Raw genomic sequence first — 18,383 nt, forward strand, 5'->3', positions numbered from 1 at the left:
ATCTACCCAGAAATTACAAATCATAGTGAAAATGGGGTATTTCCAGCACAAGTTCATGCATGATTCATACTTTCAGACCAAGCACGGTGTTTGGCAGGAATTTCCCGTCAAACACAACTGCCTCGCAGAGGTATATTGACTGATGCAAAGCAAGGAGATATTGAAAGGTGAAGCCTGAGCGGCTGCTGAACTGCGCTAAAGCGACCTCTACACACTATTTGCCAGGAATGCAAAAGGCTGCACTGTAAGAAAGCTCCCACAAAGGGGAGCAAGAGAACACAGCAGCCATCTGCCATGAAAGTAGGGAGGAAAATGCAACAAACACACAGAGGCCATTTTTTCCCCCCTTCGACTGAAGAGGACAGCTCTATTCTGAGCACTCACACACACTCTTCCCAATAAAAGACACACAATATCTTTAACACTAGTGCAATTCAGGAAGGCATACATTTTTATCAATGTGACTGTTAGGATATCTAGTTGTTCAGGTGGAAAAGGCTGCTGCAAGACGTCATCAATAATTGACAACATTAGGTGTTGGGCAATGAATGCAGTGTCCCTTTTTGTTCGAGCTAATACATTTTACACTGGCTGATGTGAATCCAGACGGGAACATATGTGTCAGTGTGGCTGCCCTGATACAGAGAGCTTGGTTGATAAGCGGGATTAGTGGGGAGGGACAGATGCCGAGACAAAATAGGCTGGAGGTCACACCTCCGCCTGCTCGTGCACACTCGGGGCCAAACAAAGGCTGAGATCACGGCTCGGGGTGTATATGGGAGAGAGGTGATCGAGCAGAGAGATGTTATGTATCGACAGGGGCATCCTTCACACACTTAGCAAGCAATAACACACCGCCGCGGCAAAACGTGCCCCTGCACGCCTGTGAGGTACCTGCCCATTCTGGCCTAAGCGTGTCTTCTGAAGCACCATCCCACAAACACGTACCATCTCTCTCCAGGAAAACTGTAGGTCATTACCAGGTTAGCTGTCAAACCTGACTGCACGGCTTCCATCAAGGAAGCTCAGAGTTCACAATGAGAAACATGTAACAGAAGCAGTGTTGTCATAAATAGTAATGCATGAAAACACATTGATAATACTCATTTACTTCAGCACTGATTCTACAGTGCCAGTTGCAATTTCGCTCAGAAATTAAATGTGTAATGTTTCCTTGAGTTTTTCTGCTGTTCTCTGCTACATTACAAAAAAAAAGTTGTATCTCATTGTAATTCTATTGCCTTGTTATATTTTTCTTTAATAAAAATCTAAAAGTTGATTCCGTCAACCATGTCTCAGTTTTTTCCTGTGGTATCAAAACTCAAAGTTAGACATTTCAGTATTGCCATCCTCAAATGTCCTGTTTTGTTCACAACACAAAGACAATCACTATCACTTTCAGGTGTAAAGAGGAGCGGAAATTAAAGCTCTAACCAATTAATCGATTATTGAAATAGCTGGTGATAGAGATAGAATGATTAATCATGCAGCTTTATCGCCTAAACAGTCTTAATTTCAGTTATTAAATTAGCCAAAATTCCCCATTTGAGCCAACTGGACTGGTGAGAGGCTCACAGACATGACAGCTGTGAACTCCAGGCCTAATTAATAGAAAGAAGAAGACCCCTGTGTGTCTGTGTGTCAGCCAAGGCTATTGATGGGATCACCTTCAAATTTCTCTTGTGATTCTGTGTGAACTTGACTAGGCTCAACAGCGTTTCTTTATCACAGTCGGGGGCATTCCATGATGGAAGCTGATGTAACCAGAACACTTTCTTTCAACAAGGACGGGACAGTTTGCCAAAAACACTGAAATGACATACTCCCCCCCTCCTTTGCGGTATCTGAGGGGCCCAGTATGTTTTTGCCCTGGTAAATAGCTTCCCTTCGAAGCAGCCTGTTTGTTCGTTCATCCACTAGGTTTGCCTCGTCTTCACCCAGGGAATCCTGCTGTCACTACTAAGGAATGCACACACGAGCTCACGTTCGCACATATATCCCCCCCCCGTCCCGCATAGACACACAAACAGACAGATAACCCCTCGCCATGTCCCTTCAAACATTCCTCTCTACAAGGAGGTTCTCAGAGGCTTTGTGCAAACATACGTGCACTGCGCTGCAGCCAGACACAGTCAAGACCGACAAAAGGCGGGTGGAAAAAAGAAAAACGAGTACAGTACAGCAGCATTCCTGACTAAATCTGAGCTGCGCTGTGACTGCCTCTGCCTGCTCCTCCTACTTCCTCTAGAAGGGCTGCCCATCACGCTGGAGAAACGCAGCCAAAGAAAGGAAAAGAAAAAAGAAAAAAAAAAACATACCACCCCCCCTTCCTGTGCCCAGTCACCCCGCCCAGCCGGATTTCTCTCCCTCCTCTGTGCATTTCCTAAATAAACCCGAGACAGTAACGCAGAGAGAGCAGAGGGGAAGGGGAGTGTCGCAGAAGCAGTTCCTAATTACAAGGAGGCAGGGAGAGACCATTTAAAGCCACCTTTGGCCAAATCCACTGCTGTTATGGAAACACATGAGAGGAGAAAGAGGGGTGGGGAAAATGGGGAGCATGCACAGGGGAGGGTGAGAGGAAGAGGGACGTAGAAAAACATACAGCAAAAGTGGACAATAGGAGAACAAGATACGGGATGGAGGTGGTTTAGGTTTGCAGTTAGGACGGTTCTCTGAACAGATTTCCTCGCACTGTAGGGAGCTTTAGAAATCATCCACAGCCCCTCCATTTCAGAGGGCAGCGGGGTGGGGGAGGTGTACGTAGGGTCTGTCTGACAGTGACGCTACACAGCCTAGACCTGGGTGGACTCTGGGTGGCGGAGTAGAGCACATAGCGTAACCCAGTCTCTCCTTTCTCCTCCTTCCCTTCCTCAGCAAGGGGACACAGTCACGTCATTGTGTGGGGAATAACTATCCTTTTAAGCCAGAACCGCACTGAAGTTAGTGAGGGAAAACCCACACCATCACACTCAAAACCATGCCGCTTACAGACAACAGCTTTCCTCTCTCCTCAGTTTATTACCACCGTGCTATGTGGAAGTGTTTTCATTCTTGCTTTTCGCAGCCAAGTCCTGGCAGATTATGTTTTTCGATAAGTAGGAGGAGCAAGGGAAAATGAGGGATTCCGACTGAATCCCACAGCCCCCCTGCCACGCTGATGTGACTTCACACCATCCTCATAGCTGGCTGCAATGACTCAGCTCATAAACAAATGGATAAAACAAACTCATACAAATAGAGTCATGTACGCAGGAAGTGTGACCCAGATGGAATGTAGGCCTGGCCCTCTTTTTCGTGGTAACCACAGTGGGATACATCGCATCTGCCCTGTCCTTCATAAATCAGTGTGCCCATGGCGGCCAGAGCTTCCTCTGCACTCAAACACTGAAGGTGAAGTCATACATCAATACAGCTGGGGATATAAATGTGAGCGTCCACACAAGCAGTTTTCGTGGCTACAAAAGGAACTAAGTGCAAGCATATACCTCGACCTATAAAGATCAGCCTGCTTAGAAGTGGACAGATGATGAGGAGACAGCTGTGTTGCAGTGTTACATGTCCTGCAACTAGTAAACAAAGGGCTAACAGTGCTGCAGACTGAAAAAGAAACACAGTAAGTACATTTAGGGAGATTTTCAGGGCTTCATTACACGTCTATTTCACAGCTGTCAGGCGCCACAACATGTTTGGTGACTCCATAGAGACTTTTTACATGGAAAAACTGTGATGTGATAAGATGTGAGACACGCAGAACTAATAAAGCCTCCCAAGAGCAAAACAACATCCTCTGTGCTCAGTTCAAACAGCCAGGGAGAGAGTGAGTTAAAGTCAGTTGGAACAGGGTCTGGCAGCAAAGCTGGGGCAGCCCTCCTGTAGTCTGAGTAATGTCTGTTCAGGAGGAACCCCTGGGGCACAATCTCTCCATCTCCCTCTTGCTCCTTCTTACAGAGTATCACAGTCAGGCTCTGTGTGGTCAGGGGTTACTTCCTTTAAACATTTCTAAGTTAGACAGGTATACATTACAGTAAATCAAGCTGCATTCTCATATGTGTGACTAAGCTTGGGTAGACTGCTATAATGTTGTCTAGAGCCATCCTGATTATCAGAGATTGAGAAGCAGGCACACATGCTGCCGGCAGCTAATTACAGCATTTGGAGACTGCATTCTGCAGCAAACTAAAAATGTGAGCTATGCATGTGCATGTATGTCCATAAAAACGAGGGGAGGCTACTCCACATCTACAGGGCAAAATAACAGTAAGAGCCTCTCAGGTCCCATTACAGCAGTGTTCGAGGATCAATTTCACGCCTGGACCGCAGTGCCGTTACATCACCAAAATTGATGCCACATCCCCCTCTTTACTGGCCCATCCTGCCTTGTGCCAATGCATGAATGCTATTGTAACACAGGAAGAGGGTTAGGGAGGCAGAGTAGGGCTGCAGCCTCAGCAGCCCCAGCCCTAAAGCCACCTGTCGGGGAGGCAGCTTGCTAGTTTACAGAGGGATCTGTTACGGCCCAGCTAGCAGCACAAAAACAGGTCACCTGAGCCCCAGCTTTTCCTCCCAGCTGGGATACCATGTGACTGGAACGGGCCCCAGAGCCGGGCAGCTTTGTGTCTGGGTCTCTCAGGGTCTGGGTACCACACAAGTGAGATCACTGGAGACCAGGGCACAGCCACACAGCTTAGCCCCACATGGTGAGGCGTGTATCTACAGGGACACACCACCAAAACAGAGGTGCAACTGTTTCAGAGATGAGAGTTTATTGTCTGGAGACGAGAAGGAGAACAACAACAAGGAGAGCTCTACCAAGTATAGGAAGAGAAAGCTGATGAGGCTGTGGCCTTCATCTGCCCTATCAATGTGTCGATACATCGATAGGTATCCCTCTTTGCTGAGCACACGTTAGGGCTATTTGATCATACGAGCGTCTGAGAGTCCGTCTTAGGGTTAGGGTGAGAGGAAAGGTGTGTCATCTGAGACTGCTATGACTCCTTGCCGCCTGCCAGAGTGCTCTGTCCCTATGGAAGAGGGGGAGTGGCAGCTCTCTTCCCGTCACCATCTCTGTCAACACAGCAAGCAAACACACACTTGGCTGCAAGGCAACCAGGCACACATACAGCCAGTCAGGTATTTAACACTGTCAGCTGCAATATCGTGTAGGGAAAAAATGAAGGCGCAAGTATCAGAACAAAGGCTTCTGCTTCTTTACAAGGTAGAGAAAGATGGCTGGGGATTTTGTGTATTATGGAGCAGAGACTGATTAAGCACTGTAGGGCCCTCTTACTCATCTAGTTGTAATAAAGCCTCCTCAGAAGAAAAGACCCTTTGCCTTTTGCACTTACTACAATGTGAAAAATATCCATAGGCGGCTGAACTTCATTAAGACGACACAGACACTCACGGGCATGAACTAAGCCAACCATTCCAGTGCTTAGTGATGTTTATACATGAATAATGATACAGTGACTTGAAACTGACCCTGTTTTGCCTGCTTGTTTCACTTGAAGGGGTTTAAAGGCCTGAAACTTGAATTACTCCTGCCACTGACAACATCCTGACACAACATCAACACCGCTATTTACAAACTCTAAATTAATCACACGTATGATGTTGGTAGTTTTAACAAGTATGTAGGTGTATTGGAGATTGGATGTGCTTTTAAGAGTTGGAAATTGCACTGTTCCTAACTCAAATTACATGAAAATTATCAGGAGGGAAAAGAGAGAGTGCAAGAGAGGGGAAAAAAAACACTAGTTGGCAATATTCATGAACTGAACAAAGTGCCAAAGTTTGTCCCACAGGCTGCCAGAGAGGAGAGGACAGCTGTGCCACACCATTGTAGGACTTGTTTCCAAAGGCTCTGAAAAAGACTAGCTTTGATTTAGTTCCTCAATATTCTTGCTTATAATAAGTTAATATTTGATGGTTATATGGTTAAAAAGCAATGTAATGGTAGCAATGATAAACTGCCCCAATACATTCAGTAAAAAGGAAGCCTACAGGGAGCACTTTGGTGGCTGACAGTATTAATAAAGGATCAATTTTAAATGTATCCTTAAATATAGGCTTGTGCTGAGGCAACCTGCAAGCAAGTATCCAATGTGATCCAGAAAATGTTTTTTAAAAGTATGTGCTGTGGAACTGTAGACTTAAGCATTACCTGTAAAATATAAATAATATTTTTTTTTTAAACACAGACTGGGACATCCCGTACATTTTACGATGTCTAACATAACTGGGTTGCCGTGAATATAAAGTGTAAAGGCTGGGTTATCTTTTATGTAGTTAGGCAAATTAAATATTTAAAAGATTTCTCACTACGAGCATCAAATCACCCTTCTTTAGCAACATTGAAATTCAAAATACATTACTACTTCAAATTCTAATGAGTTTCAATAAATTATTGAGTGTATTTCTATCACACCAAAGGAGACAAGTGGAGAGCAGTGAAGAGGAAATGCAGCCCATGGGTGTGGGGGACAAACTACTTAATATTAACCTTGTAAATATGACTTCATTGGAGGTGATGTAGCAACGGAGCAGATCTGCACTGGGCTACATGGACCTTTCATGCTGTCAACAATAGCATAACATTTCACTCTTTGTCGCTACAAGTACTTGTGTCTAATTTTCTACCACAATAAACCTCATGTCCCAAGATCCAACATTACAACACGATACACAAGCAATAGCATAAGCCGTGACGCACGTTACAGGGATACTCTGCTGCTCGTTTGGGGAATAGGCACAACAGCATCACTGATTGTCACTATGACAAGCCAAAAAGCGCAGTATTATCGAGACATGATCTACATCACTTAACGTTACCGTTATGCCAAATCTTAACGCTCAAGTAGAGTAAAAAAATAAATCATGTGTTGTGTAGTTGCTTCCCAGTGAGTATGTCGGCGCTGCAGTCAGTCCTGCCGATAGGGGTGTGGAGGGTACAACGTTGCTATTATGTTACCACAACACCCTGGTGCTGTCGCCATTTTCATAGCGCTTTTCTCAGGACGGCGAGACAACCGTGTGGCCAGGGGAGCCTCGCCATGGGAGGAAAATCCCCAAGAATGCATTCAATCGCCTCTTTCATACACTCTACCTTAAGTATCACTCTGTCGGTACAGTCTCTGTGTTGTTACTGTTAGGGTTTTTCGTGAATTCGTCGAAAGCAGCGCCAGTAAGCTAATCGGCTAGCAATTATGGCCAAGCAATGGCCTCTGGAAATGTAGCAGGCTGAGTGTAATGGCATTCGGAGTGTGGGGAGACAACCGAAGCACGAAGCGCCTTATATTTGACTTTTTTAACCGTGAGGCAGAAAAGCGACAGAAGCAACTTTTAACACAGCGGTGCCTGGAATATCTGTTAAATCTGGGCCGGAAATCAAGGCCAAAAATAACCGTGGAATGTAACGTACAAAGCTAGCAGTAACCCGCGGGGGCTAACGGTATAATGCGTAGTGGATTTAAGTTAGCAAAGCAAGCTAGCACCGACACGAAAGAAGTGGATTAATACTTGGCTCGTCACTGACAGGAAAGAGCGAGAATATCAGCGTTGAGAGATGGCTGCTTGTGGCAAAAGCGACCGCTCACGCATACGGTAATTTGTGTAAGGGTCGGGTAAAACAACCAATTGCGACAGTACAGTTCAGCATGGCGAAGGGCTGCCAATCGAGATGGAGTTACAAATTGTATGACTGGGGCGAGATGCCCAAATGGAACATCCCCTCCCCCACGCTTGCTGCATTTGAACCCAATACACTCTCAATCTAAATTGGGTGATCGTGAAATCTACTTTTTAAGTCCTGTTTTTAAACAAAATAGCACCCATCAGCTCCTCGTTTGACATTGGATCTGTTCTCGATTTCATCTCTCTATAAAGGCTCTATAGCCTATGAGATTACTGCGCAATGTAGCCAGGCACTTAGGCTATTTTAACAGCTGGTCTTGCTTTGAGTTGACTGGGACGTAACAGACTGGACATCTTTATATGCCTGTTTACATGCATGTTAAAAAAGCTCATTGTTCTTTGGCTTTGAACGGCGGCATTGTATGAAATTTCGCTGAACGGAAATAATGTCCCGTGCTCTGTGTGAGCAAGATGGGAGCCACCACGACGAATTCAAGTTTGTAACTCATGCTAAATGTACTGTTTTCATGCTGGCTGACAGTGTTGCAAACAATGTATTCAACTAACAGATGATGCCCCAAAAGATCTGGCGCGTTTGCTGACAGCTGCAGTTGCGAGGACCTTAGCTAATGTATAGTAAATTAACTGGTTGGAAATAAAGCGGGTAGCGTGTATTAGGAGGTCAAATTATTTACACTAAAACGGATGAAACCCTGCGCAATATGGCCCGCAGTGTCACTGTGTCAAACTCAACATCGACTGAGTCCCCCTCGGGGTCTAGTTATATGTGCAAATATTAGTATGCCGTTATTTTTTTTAGGACAAGTTCACTGCTGGCAATGCTAACTGTTGTTGACCTAGTCTGTATGCCTTGAGCGAAGACGTTACACGTTAGGCATTAATCTAATTGCAGCGTTTTCGTCTAACGTTACCTATAAAGTTAATGTGTATTTAGTATTGAGGCTTCTTTAACTGTGTGGCATAATAATAATAATCACGGCTACCCGTCAATAATATTTAGCCGATAACTTTGTATGACGTCTCGTTTATCCCACACGATCAACGAAAAGTCAGAGCCCTGTTCGGTCTGAGTCAAGCTAATTTGAGCTAGTAGCATGCGCTAGCTAGTAAGTGGTCTCTTGGCGTTACGATTGCCAACTTGACACTTACATGGTAAACTTACGTCATCTAGTAAGCGGTTTTCAAATTATGATTAATGTGAATCTGAACGACAATGGACTTCACACCTATAGACCCAGAACTAACGGTGTTGGTCAGCTAGCTAGCAAGCTAACCACAGCTGATACTACAACTACGTTAGCCAGCATCAGCATGATGTGCCTAGCCAGCTAACTAAAGCCAACAATAGCCTTCCAGGTCGGATTTGTGCTCACCCTATAACTACCAGTTAATGCAGTTTACTTACCGTTTTATGTCCACTCTGGAGGACCTGAATAGCGAATAAGGGGACCTGGGTAAGACCCCCGTCGCTTTCCACACAGCTTCCACAACCAAAACAATACTTCTGTCCACACACTGCGGATCCCTAGCAAAGCTTTAAAATGTTTGTATTTAAGCGTGTCCTCTAAAGAGTCCTTTCCTGTAGAAAATCCCTTGACTCTTGTCCTATGCGGTGGCACAAAATTGACCACAAATTAATACGAAACCGTTAAAACTGAGCCCTAGTCAACGGCGACTTTTAGAAATTAGATCCCCTCAAACCAGTCTCTTTCCCCTTTGCAAAAATGGCGGCCCTGCCAGGACTGCCGAGACTCCGCCTCCCCCACGAGCCCCCCTCCCTCCCATCACTAAACCCGAGCCCCGCCTCCACATACTGCGGGGCTGTCCTCCCGCTCTCGCAGGGGCGACGTGGCCGCGCTCCATGCGCGCTCCCAGCTGTGATTCTTAAAGTCTCTGCTATTTCTGTCGGCAACGCTCTGGATTTAACTTGTGCTGCACTCTTATGCTTCTCAGATGGACATCTGGTACAAAGAAATAACCTTAGGCTGTTTATTATTTTATAAGTGAAGATAAGTTTTGATACAGGTGTTTTCTTTCTTTTCTTAGAATAGATTTCAGACAAATCTTGCAACGTGCACTGCAGCACATAGCCAACAAAACATGGTGTGCATGGTTGCAGTGTTTGTCTGTGCTATCTTCTCAATCATCGTGAAATTGAAGTCAGCTGTGGGAATGTTTTTATCAGGAGGTTTTGTTTAAACTGACTGTTTCCTTTCCTGCTTCCTCTGAGGTGAAAGGGACCATGGCACAGCCTGGTGTTTTGCCTCAGCGTGAACCCACGTTGCCCGTTTAAATTACATTTAAATCTCCTCAATGTTATTTATGTGTTTTATTATGTGTTTCTCTAGATGATAACCGGACACCCAAACAAGCTCGAGGAGGCCAGTCCAGATGTCAATAAGCCATGCCATACAGTCCATGGGACCCTCACAGAGGTTACAAAAGCAAAATGTGGCTATTTTTGACCAAAATCCTTAATTTTAACACTGGCAGAGCTGAAAAGGAGTACCTAAATCTGCTACTGAGCACAGTAGGAGGCAACTTAGCTGTTATGTAACCCCTTACACAAGAGCAGTGTTTTGTATATTGAACTGATGTCAGGGAGGGATAGCCTATGAAGCACTGACCAATAAGATCAAAACATGGACAAAGGAAACAGAACACAGAGGGCTCCAACCTCACTGAAGATGTCAGAAAGTCACACACATTAAAGCCTACATGTCCCTACAAGTCCTGAAATCATAAAAACAAAATGCCAATTCACACAAGGCTTGATGTGCAAACTATCGTTATGAATGTGGGGATTAGGTCCCTCACATTGTTCATGCTTCCACACATTAAGTTAATAATCTCCCTCACTATAACGAGGCCACTCAAGCTTTACCATTTTTAAAAAAGCTCCTGTAAAATATAATTTCTTTTGTGTCAGTTTTATGCCCTGTAATATTCACCTCAGCAGTGGCTACAATTTACAACCACTTTTGGATTTATCTAACAGCCATATAAGCTGAGACATGTTTGACACTGAGAAAATAATTCTAGCAATTTTCCCGACAGCTTTATTGTCGTGTTAAATCGCGATTGTCATCTCCCCAGAAATGTCTGTAGAAATCCCTTTGACATCATATGTTGAGAGAGGATGTTCTCATCGTTTCCATTTATTGACCCTCCCCCACCCCGCAACCGCATCCCCCCGCGCATGCGCACTCGCGGCGGACCGCTGCAACGGCTGGTGTACGGGCAGTCAGGTTGTTTGAAATAAACTTGGGGGAGGACGGAGGTAAAAGTTGGGCCGATCGAGCATCGAGCCGACCTCACCCGCGTCTAAACGGAAATGTTGGAGGATGCAGCGATTAAAAAAAAGGTCACTCGATTTTTCTTTTTCCCCCCGGAGAGGATCACGTTTACCCACGACTGTTCGTCGTGCCCATCGCGTTTTTTCAACCCTGAAGACGATCTGACCTCGTTCATGTAAAGATAAAGGCGCTGGGGGGGAGATTAATTAATTGTCCAAAAAAAAGCATTGATGAAAATTGGTTATTTTTTGAGAAATGGTTGGTTTGCGATGACATCATGCAGCTAGTATTTGTGGGCGGGCTCTGAGCTGTGAGGGGAGAGGGGCGCAACCGGAGAGCAGCTAGGACCAGACGCCATTAGGTAACAATGCAACGTGTGTGCGTTTTATTTATTAAAGCGGCAGCCCCGCGGGTCGAAGCTGGAAATGTCGACACGACAGCGAATCATTTGTCCGTGCGGTTAAAGTCTTAATATTCGCGCAGGACGATAAAGAAACACGTCCTTCCTTCTTTTGAAATTACTTGAACGTTGTCGACTGGGAACAAGATGGCGTCGGGGGTTCTTTTCTCTCGGTGCACGGGACGAGCACTCATGGGCGGCGGCGCCGTGCGCGTTCCCGCCGCCATGTTTTTATTTCCTGTTTTCATACCCTGACAAGATGACGTGCGTGTTTTTAATTCACAGCCACAGCAGCAGACCGAGCTGTGGTCCGTGTCCACATGGTCTTACGTGTTTTTTTGGGGGTGTTGTTTTTTTGTGGTCGTCTGACATGTTTTGTCAGCCGAAAACCACAATTTTGCGCAATGTGAATAAATGAAACAGAAATGATTTTGAGGTCCGTGTGAATCACGGTTACAGAAGCACTTAATTTTCTTCTCCTTTGGCAATTTTCATACTATCATAAAAGTGTTATTTAAGGGGCTGAACCCTTAAATTCAGCACAAAAACATTTCAGGCTCATTATGCCGCGTTTGTTTAGCTTTTGACCCCATCTAGTGGGCCGTATGATAAATCCCTGTCCCCTTTCATTCAGGCTTTCTGTTGATTATTTGTGTTTTTCTTTTATACAACTGAAAACTAGTTAGAGAAATTGGCATATTTATTTGTTTCACTTGATTGTTGAGTCTGTATATCTAAGTTTTATTTCGCGTTCTGTTAATATTTATGGTTCCCAAAAATAATTTAATTTGACTTTTATTCAGGGCTGCCATTGAGGACACTGAGGTAAATTCATAGTTAATTAAACTTAAGTTAATAGTTATTTAACTGTTAACATGCATTTCAATTCTTCAGGAATAAATAAAGTTATCTTTTTATCTATAAACATTATTTTAATGGCCACTAGAGTTGCAACTGATGTTTTTAACCTTTACAATTGCTTAATAAATGTTCTAAAAACCATTTCACTGATTCTTAAAGGTGAAAGACTTGACTAAATCTAAATAAGAATAAATGTGCCATTTAGTAATGATGGTTATTAGAAAGTGCTACCCGTGCCGGTTGTTTTTAGCAAAGAAATAAGTTTAATACATTTAAATCAAAATCTTTCATTTTTAATTTATTTGATGGTGCTGACATTTTCCTAAAAGATAATTCTGTCCTGTCAAAGTGCAGAGAAATGCATACTTTTGCCTTCAAAATGCTTTCTGTGGATGACTGGAGGTCATGACCTTAGTATTTATAATATCCCGCCTACAACCCTGCTTTTTATTGCATATCCATGCACATGCATTATGCACCCATATCCCCCAGTAATTATCAGTAGGGTATTTCTATGTGTGTTGTGTTCTAATGTGACCCTGCACTTCAGTGTAATGACATCGATGTAATGAAATGTACTTGTTAGTGTTTTAATTTCAAATAAATACTATATAAAAACACTTTATTTGAGTGTACTTGTGCATCACTGTTGCTATCGCTTTATTGTGTGTTATTTTGGAGAGGAAACTCAATTCAAAATTTTAATATTTACAATATTAATGAGGTAATAATGTCAGAAAATAGTGAAACATGTTGGTCCGTGTTTCTCAAAGCCCGAAGATGACGTCCTCAAATGTCTTGTTTTATCCACAACCCAAAGATATTCCGCTTGTTGTCATATAACAGTAAAGAGACCAGAAAATATTAACATTTAAGCAACTGGGAGGGTACTTGTACATCACTGACACTTCATTGTATGTTTTTGCAAACTGAAGGGGCACTTTGTAGTTTTGGAGAAGAAATCATAACTCAGTATATAGATATTTACAATATTACTGAGGTAAACAAATGTGTAGCTTTCCATAACTGAATAAACAAGCTGTTCTCGGAGGAAAACAAGGTCCCCAGAACACTGTTTGAAGCTAGAAAAGTGGCGGGGTCTGACACATATAAACAAAGTAAGACAGTATCAAATTGTGTTTGTTTATTTAGTCATTTAGTTTGTTAGGCATGAAATAACAGTCAATGAAGATTTCTCTTTTCTGATCATAATGTCTTTCCAAAAACGACATCGGCATCTTTTTTATTTGGTTTTAAACTAAATAAAGCATCCTTAACTCTCAGCAGACTTAGTATGTCTTGTTTAACTGTAGAAATTGCAGGTAAAAACTATAAAATATAGAATTGACTGCCTAACTTAAAGGAGATGTCATATTCAGAGCAGACCAGAAGAGGGCGCTGTGTTTTAAAAATGTTGTTTTCGTTCAGCCAATCAACGCAAAGGAACACCGAAGCTCGTCACTCTCCGTCCAATCGCAGCTGTCGTTATTGGGAGGTCGTTTATTGACAAGGGGAGAAGGTGACTCCTCGGCGAGCAGGGCAGTAGTTCACACAAATCTCACCATATAACCCAAAAGAAGAGGGTTGTTTTGTGGAAAAGCCGCCATGTCTTCTTTTGGAAGGGCGTTGGGAATCCTCCGGGCGGGATCTCGGCTCGTTGGACGCGGTCCACAGAGGATAACGACCAGAAAGTAAGTATCGTCTAACCCGCTAGCATCTTAGCTAGTAGCTATTGCAGCCACTTGCTAACACAACGCTTCATTAAAACACACACTAGTCAGTAGAGTATCTTAAATGTTACTCAGTATTCCAAGATATCAGATAGTTACTGCAATTGAATTTTGATATTATTTTTTAATTTTATTGTTATTGTTTTAGGGCTGGCGGGGGGCCTCACATTGAGCCACAGTACAGGGAATATCCACAGGTAACCAAGAACCAGAAGTTTCAGGCAGAACTACTGAGCAGTGCAATGTGGTTTTGGATCCTCTGGCACTGTTGGCACGACCCTGATGCAGTCCTGGTGAGTGAACATGTTGCATACCATGTCAGGATCCATTTGCGCTGTGTATGACACTGCTAGCACTGCAACAAATAGTTATTTTGTAGTGTTTCCTCTACATGCATTCAGGAGTGGTAGACCCCAAACAACTAGATGAAATGCAATGTTGAACATTATAATGTGGATAACAAAAGAACACAAACAAGGCATAAGGTCTTGTGCCCAGATGTAGCCCTTTAATCATGGCCAAGGAAGAAACTATTACCAATTTAAGAGTTACAGAGGGAGCTCTGATTTCTAATTGTCAATTAATCTGTAGTTGATGTTTTCAATTCATCGATAAGTTGTTTTGTTTATAAAATGTCAGAAAATGATGAAACGTATGAGTGTTTCCCCAAAGCCCAAGATGACCTTCTCATATGTCTTGTTTTATATCAACAACCCAAAGATGTTCAGTTTATTGTCATATAACCGTAAAGAGACCAGGAAATAATTACATTTAAGAAACTGGGATCAGAGAATTGTTATTCTTAAAAAAAAAAAGGAATACACAGACTCAATGATCATTAGAATAGTATGTATTGTTTATTTATTATAGCACCTGTCATCGAGCAAGGTCACAGAAAACTTGGCAAATAAAATCAATGAAAACATTTTACCATTTTAACACTACAAACACAAGCAACAACACATCACTAAAATACACAGATTGCAACACTAGAGAGCAGTAGCAGAGTCTAAGGCCAGTTTGAATGAATTAGTTTTCAGTTGCCTCTTAAGTGCATCAACGGAGGTCCCGTAACAGAAGCCCGTGGGAGGCCAACTAATTTAGTAGTTAACACTTAATCAATGAATTGCTGCAGCTCTGTGAGACTCCTGAGAACCTCTGATGGGGTGCAGATCCAAAGCAGGATCCATGATGGAGCCTCAAATAAAGTATTCAAGTATCTCACAGCTGATTATTGATGAGCTCCTGTATGTGTGACAAATGACTCAAGTACACAATACTAAGAAATGAAAAGATATACAGTATTTGCAGGCAAAAAAGTTATACAAGCTGTAGGAAGACTAGAAATTATAACATTTGGGAATTCTTACATGTCTCTAGTGGAGAGTGAGTGTATATTTTTTTTTCTTTGTCCAAAGCTCAACCCTAATGAATAAGTGAAAAGTTCACCTGTCAGAATGTTTCTGCTGCCAACGTGAGAGGAGAGGAAAAGTAGTTTACGTCTGATGACGTCTGTCTGATTGAAATGTTGTTATCCGTGGGAGGTATTTAGCAGCGCTTTGATTATTTTTTAATGAACCACAGCAGGTAGTGTACTTCCTGTTATCAGTCATCACCACAAAATTGCCCTGTGTACCTCTGTGCTGCAGTGAATAGAATAAGAGTTTAGAAACAATCTGCACTCAAGAATCCTGCTGGTTCAGTGTGGTAAACTATACCTCCATTAGGTAGAAGACTGGAAATGGAAAGTATCTCTACTGACCTATAAAAACATCTATTACTCTTTATTGTTAAGTCAGTACTAGGGATATTAATGATTAATCATTAGTCGCTGGTGAGAGTGTAAATGATTGAATCTGTCTTAATCAAAAATATGAGATGGTCACAATCGTATCAGAGTATTTTACAGTAACAGATTACAGATACTCGCTTTTCAGATCTGTCCAAATAAAACCCAGATACTGGTATGAGGATATTTACTCATTTAGAATTCAAATAATTTGTAATTTAAAAAAATACAAGAAAGACATTTTACACAGTCTGATATTATGACATTTTGTCCATTTGGTCGCCTCGGTATGGGCTTGATTTTCATTGCCAGTTGTTGAAAAGCGCTAGATGAAAGCTCTGCGGTTAAAATTAAGCCACGACTTTGTGTTATTTAGTTCATCATTCAGGTAAATCTGTGTTTAGTTTATATTCTTCTTTTATCCCCTAATGTAGCTGACTCTGATCCGTCTTGCTCCAGTGCAGATTAACCATGCAGAACAGGTTCCCATGGTGATCTGCCCCAGTTTAAAGTACATAAAACCGATTTTAAACCTGAAGATAATTGCCTCTACGTGAATCCTGCCCAGTGGCACAGACTCCCGGCCATTTAAGGGGCAGCTCCTATATTTGTCATGTGTAGGAGTTTCAATAGTCGTATTTACCCACAGAATCCTGGTAGGTACACAATCAATAACGTGGGGATGTAAACTGAAGATGTCCGTCTTGTGCAGGGTCACTTCCCCTGGCCTGATGCTTCCGAGTGGACGGACGAGGAGCTTGGAATCCCAGCAGATGACGAAGAAGAATAAGGTTAGCTCACTGTCAAAATGTCAAAACAAAGGACTGGAACCTGCTCTTCCACTAAATGTAACCCTGAAATCTAAATCTACGGATTGTCAACATCCCCTGTCTTTAATATTTAGTAACACCTGGATTAGTTTAGCTCTGATTAGATCCCAGTTGTTTTTCTGAATATCATTCATGTCAAAAGCTGTCACATATGGGAGTTATTTTTCCTGTATTTAAAGATTCTTATGGATGATAGTGATGCGTCTGTGGAGGGAATACATTAGGACATTAAAACCCTTTATTTCTTGGCAGAACAGGACCGTTTTCTCTCTCGGCATATAAAACATTTTTGTAAAAGCTCCACAGACCCATTTATCTGGAGATCTCTGCACAATAGGCTCTATTCACAGAAGTGGTTTGGAGCTGTCATGGTAAGAAAGGAACAGGTGTTGGTAATTACATTGATTAGGGTGTCGCTCTATTCAATCGTCACGGTAACCCATGACAGTCAATTTAATTATAATTAATTGTTCACACCTGTGTTCTTCCTGCTCTGAGATGTCAAATCTCCCGTGAAGATCATCCTCTAAAAGTACAGCGGGCGTTTTCTTGCCTTTTTTTTTTTTTCAAAACCTTTCTTTTGTGTCTCTTCTCTTAATCGTGACATAAAATATTCAACATACACACCTGATGTGAGTCTTTAAATGCACCTTTTGGTTTGAGTGCTACGTCTCGTTTCCAGGAATGTCTCTAAAATTTGTAGTCGAGTAAAATTGACAGCGAGCTCTATCTGCTACGAATCCACTGTGATTATCCTGATAATTCATTTCTGCAGGTACAAACCAGATTTCTAAAATCTTTGGGAGGTTGTGTAAAATGGAAATAAAACCAGAATAAGATCATTTGCGTGCTAACAGTTGTACAAAGTGTTCCAGAGCCCCCGCAGTGATGTCCTTCGTACAGTCAGCCCGAGCCTTTCAAAGATCCCCCTTTCTTAACATAAAAGGGAGATCAGCTGTTACCAGTCGGCCTGTTTACCTGTGGAATGTTCCAACAGGTGTTTTTAGAGCGTTTCACAACTTCCCCAGTCTTTCGCTGTTCCTGTCCCAACTTGTTTGAAATGTGTTGCTGGCTTCAAATTCAGACTAAGCTGGTATTTACAAGATGAGGTGAAATATAAAATGTATTGGCTTTGTGCTGTCTTTAGTTGGTTATATCAAAGAATTTGGAAATTGCCCCTTTCGTTTTTTTTGTTTCGTTTTGTTATACACCCCAACTTGGCATCAGTGATGTATTTTGCCTAATTTGCATCAAATTTGGCGAGAAATAAAATACTAATGACCGTTTTTAGGTCCATTTAACTAACACTCCTGCTGTCTCATACCTAACAGTCCTGCATAAATGTTGCTTCATTAACATCACAATGTTCAGTTTTTTGCTGAATCTGAATCAAAGCCACTGACTCAACTGTTTGAGCATTTTGGAGGCTTTGTGGTGTTGTTTAACAGTATTGCATTAAAGGGGTAATATGTCAATGTTATTCATTAATGTGACAAGATAATAAACATGTGTCAGTTAAACAATACAATAGCCTCAACACCTCGAAAGCAGAGAATTAAAGCCTTTATGATGTTGAGGTTTATTGCAGAGCAGTTGTTTTTAGCTAGCTGAGTGTGTATTTGTTTCTGTGCACTGTCATAAACATTTCCCGTTGTCTTTATTTGTAGATCACCATGAAGGATCCAAGCTGCTGGGCAAGTCTTTGTGGAAATCTTCAGGAAAGTCTGAGAGTCATTGTTGTACATAGACTAATAAAATTATCTTTAAATATTCTGAACTGTTGTCTTTTTTAAAAAGTAAAACCAAAATTGAACAGCTGTTTGT

The 18,383-nt window shown here is 42.4% G+C and overlaps 2 protein-coding genes across 7 annotated transcripts in view; one reads left to right on the plus strand and one right to left on the minus strand.

The window, feature by feature from the left end:
• Positions 1–9,415, minus strand: part of kmt2e (lysine (K)-specific methyltransferase 2E) — a 28,804-nt gene extending 19,389 nt beyond the window's left edge. For all 6 annotated transcript variants that reach the window (XM_030439528.1, XM_030439526.1, XM_030439530.1 and 3 more), the window contains exon 1: positions 9,059–9,415. The gene's annotated coding sequence lies outside the window, so the exon portion shown is untranslated. The remainder of the gene's footprint in view (positions 1–9,058) is intronic.
• Positions 9,416–13,665: 4,250 nt separating this feature from the next.
• Positions 13,666–18,336, plus strand: ndufb2 (NADH:ubiquinone oxidoreductase subunit B2). Its single transcript, XM_030439849.1, has 4 exons — positions 13,666–13,901; positions 14,089–14,233; positions 16,442–16,520; positions 18,227–18,336. The coding sequence occupies exons 1-3, from the start codon at positions 13,816–13,818 to the stop codon at positions 16,517–16,519; spliced, it is 309 nt and encodes a 102-aa protein (XP_030295709.1). The 5' UTR covers positions 13,666–13,815; the 3' UTR covers position 16,520; positions 18,227–18,336.
• Positions 18,337–18,383: the final 47 nt, after the last annotated feature.

Source organism: Sparus aurata, chromosome 14, assembly GCF_900880675.1.
Source record: "Sparus aurata chromosome 14, fSpaAur1.1, whole genome shotgun sequence".
NCBI lineage: Eukaryota > Metazoa > Chordata > Actinopteri > Spariformes > Sparidae > Sparus > Sparus aurata.